This window comes from Capra hircus, unplaced genomic scaffold, assembly GCF_001704415.2.
Source record: "Capra hircus breed San Clemente unplaced genomic scaffold, ASM170441v1, whole genome shotgun sequence".
Lineage (NCBI taxonomy): Eukaryota > Metazoa > Chordata > Mammalia > Artiodactyla > Bovidae > Capra > Capra hircus.
Window position 1 is genome coordinate 5,863 of NW_017211897.1, and position 3,013 is coordinate 8,875.

A 3,013-nucleotide genomic window follows, 5' to 3' on the forward strand; every position below is an offset into this window, starting at 1 on the left:
TCCCCTACTGAGAACCAAATTATTTATTATTCCTGAAACATTTTAATAAGAGGTCACATTTATTGTGTAGCTACTGTGTGCCACATAGTAAAGGCTACAAAAGCACTTCTTTATATATGTTGACCAATCTTAAGGGGATGATTATTATGAGTAGTTTAAAGACAAAGAAGAGAAACACAGACAGGTTAATGATTTACTTAAATTCACCAGTGGCAGAGCCAGGATTTAAACTCATTTAGGGCTGCCATTTATGGGGTCGCACAGAGTCGGACACAACTGAAGTGACTTAGCAGCAGCAGCAGCAGTGACTAAACCACAACAACTCTGGCTGTGGGCCCCAACTACCGCGAAAAGTCTCCAAGAAGTCTCCAAAACTCTAGTGAGGACATGTGTGCATAGATCCTAAAGATACTGCACAGATTTCCCCATCCTGGTAAGCTAGTCTAAAAATCATACAGCACCATAATATTCTTCTTTAGAATGACACTAAATATTTTAAATGAGTGAAAAGAGACCCTAGTGAAATGAAACAGAAGTTCTCTCAATATAGAAGAAGAAATATTTGAAATTGATAGACTGTCTACGAATATTCTTAATATAAGTTTCAAAACAGAGAAAGGATTCTTTTTTTTTTTTTTTTACTGTGTAAAATAAATTTAATGAAGGATGGAAAAAAAAAAAGCCAAAAAAATAAAGGCAGCTAGTAGGTACAAAAAGAAAAGAAGATTTACACTTTTAATTTGTCCTTTCAACTGCTTCAGATGTCCTGGATTACCAACTTTAAAATACTGACAAGTATTCAGAGATTCAAATAAAAAAAGTAAGAAGGGTTGTTAAAAGTGACTTGTATCCGTTTATAAGTCATCAACAATAATTAAAACTGGTTTGCAGCCTGATATAGAATCTCTTCCTTCAAGAGATTAAAGAATGATTTCTTTTGGGCACCAGAAGTAGACTTCACCTCTGCAGAGAGGTGGCTCTTTGCTTGAGCTGGGATGTTCTGACTTAATGCTGGCTTTCAGGAGGCAGCCATCTTTAATTTAAATTAAAAAATTAAAACTATGTCAACTCAACACTGCTTAAATGCATACACACACAAAAATGAAGGACCTTATACAAAAAATTTCAAGTCAGCAATATGCATTTCCAAAAGGTGACATATTCTTTAAATAAAAATATTGTGAAAAATAAAATTCTAAATCTACAAAGCATGGAACAGCAGAAGAAGAGATGCTGCTCTGGACAGGACCCTGGATAGGGCCCTTCACTGCTGATGGGAGGAGACAAATGGACCGTATGGGAAATCTGGTAGACGCTGGAACCGATGGTGGCTTCGCTTATTCCGGTCAACCCACTGGGTCAGACTGTATCTTTGCAGAGATTTCTGTCGGAACCGGGCGTAGTTTCGCCTGGTGAGGTCTGAAGGATGCTGCCATTTCTGGTTGTGCATGTGATGAACTTGATCCATCAAGGCACACAGCTCCCCCAAGGTACCTTGGTTTGAATCCACTGGGTCTTCGATATGAGCAATGACATTCCTGAGATAACTTTGCTTCTGCTTTTCTAGGTCTGACGGTGAAAATGTTGGAACATTAGTCCTCGTTTTGGCTTGCAGAACAGGAATGACTTCGCCTAGTCTTTTTTCATGGACCTTTAGCTTCCCAGAATCCTTGTCAAGAACATCCTTGCTTGATGAACTGGATACTGGTAACTTCATTTCAAAACTTGATTTATATGATCCATTTCTCTGGGATGACCCTGTATTAGGAGTCTCTGAATGGTCCAAGATCTGAGAGAATACAGGCGTAGGTTTCTTACTGTCGGACATATTTTTATCAGAAACAGTATGTTGAAAATTATTGTTTGAAGAAGGGAGTGGGGGCCCATCATAGGCAGAGTTATTGGGGCTGATCCCTTCAGATTCTGTGCAAAGTGTGCTCTCATTTGGGCTAAGATCATCTTCTCTCATTTCTTCCCCAAGGGAGGAGGGTTTTTCAGTAATTCTGGATGTAACTTTGGACACATAAGTCTTGTCCTTATCAAGTACATCACAAACTGTTGGATCAAATGGTGCAACTGTAACTTTTATAAGATTCTTTTCTAGTGCAAAGCGTCTGTTCAACGGTTTCGTAGGAGTTGGTCCATGACCAACTGATATAGTTAGTTGAGGTAGTTTGAATGTGTCAGGGGTCTCAGCTTCTGGTCCCATGTTGTACGGTGAATCTTTCTCTTGGGGAATGTCAAGTGGAATTTGACTCCCTTTCTCTCCCTTCTCAACATTCCTGCTGTCATCACTAGGCAACCCTCCTCCCCAAGGAAAGTGCTCATTTGATAGGTCATCATCCTTCAAGAGTTCCTGAATCTGTTCCTCTGTGAAACTGAAATAGCCATCATCTTCTCCATCAGATAGCTCCAGCAAGGAGTCATCCAATTCATCCTCATCCAAGGAACTCCAAGAAAAAGGAGCATTGTCTTTAGGCAAGAGAGAGGTACCAGAAGACTGTTCAGAGGGCACTAGTGAGCACATCATATTGTGTGGAGCTGTTGGTGTGATCCCTGCCTTTGCCACGAGACCAAATGGAAAAAGGGTTCAGCTCCTGCTAGCTGTTCCTTTTGGGAGACTTGTCAAAATGATTGACTCCCACCTTCCAGATTATTTTGAAGCAAATCCCAGGCATCACATCATTTCATCTCCGGAAGCCGGGCCAAAGCCTAGGCGAACGACTGCGCCTCACTCCGCCCCCTGCGCCATCTTATCGCCCCCTCCCCGACCTCCCCCACCCCGAGGCTGCCGGACCAGCCGAGAAAGGATTCTTACACTTGGAACTTGAAGAACTCTGTCCTTTCAAGATGACTCTAAGCTCCTCTGTATTCTGTGGAAACCTTTTACATTCCTAAAGGTAAGTTTTTCCATTCCTGAAAATTTCTAAAAATTCAAATTGTAAAAGTAAAATAAGGAACAAAAGAATGTGAAGGAACCTAACTTGGAATCAAAGCAGAAAATATCACCTTT

At 40.8% G+C, this 3,013-nt stretch overlaps 1 protein-coding gene across 1 annotated transcript; it reads right to left on the minus strand.

Moving 5' to 3' along the window:
• Nucleotides 1-721: 721 nt before the first annotated feature.
• Nucleotides 722-2,783, minus strand: LOC102187483 (S100P-binding protein). Its single transcript, XM_018045458.1, has one exon. The coding sequence runs from the start codon at nt 2,528-2,530 to the stop codon at nt 1,265-1,267; it is 1,266 nt and encodes a 421-aa protein (XP_017900947.1). The 5' UTR covers nt 2,531-2,783; the 3' UTR covers nt 722-1,264.
• Nucleotides 2,784-3,013: the final 230 nt, after the last annotated feature.

Excerpts from the sequence above, each read along its gene's own strand:
- LOC102187483 (XM_018045458.1), bottom strand. The coding sequence starts at position 2,530 with ATGATGTGCTCACTAGTGCCCTCTGAACAGTCTTCTGGTACCTCTCTC.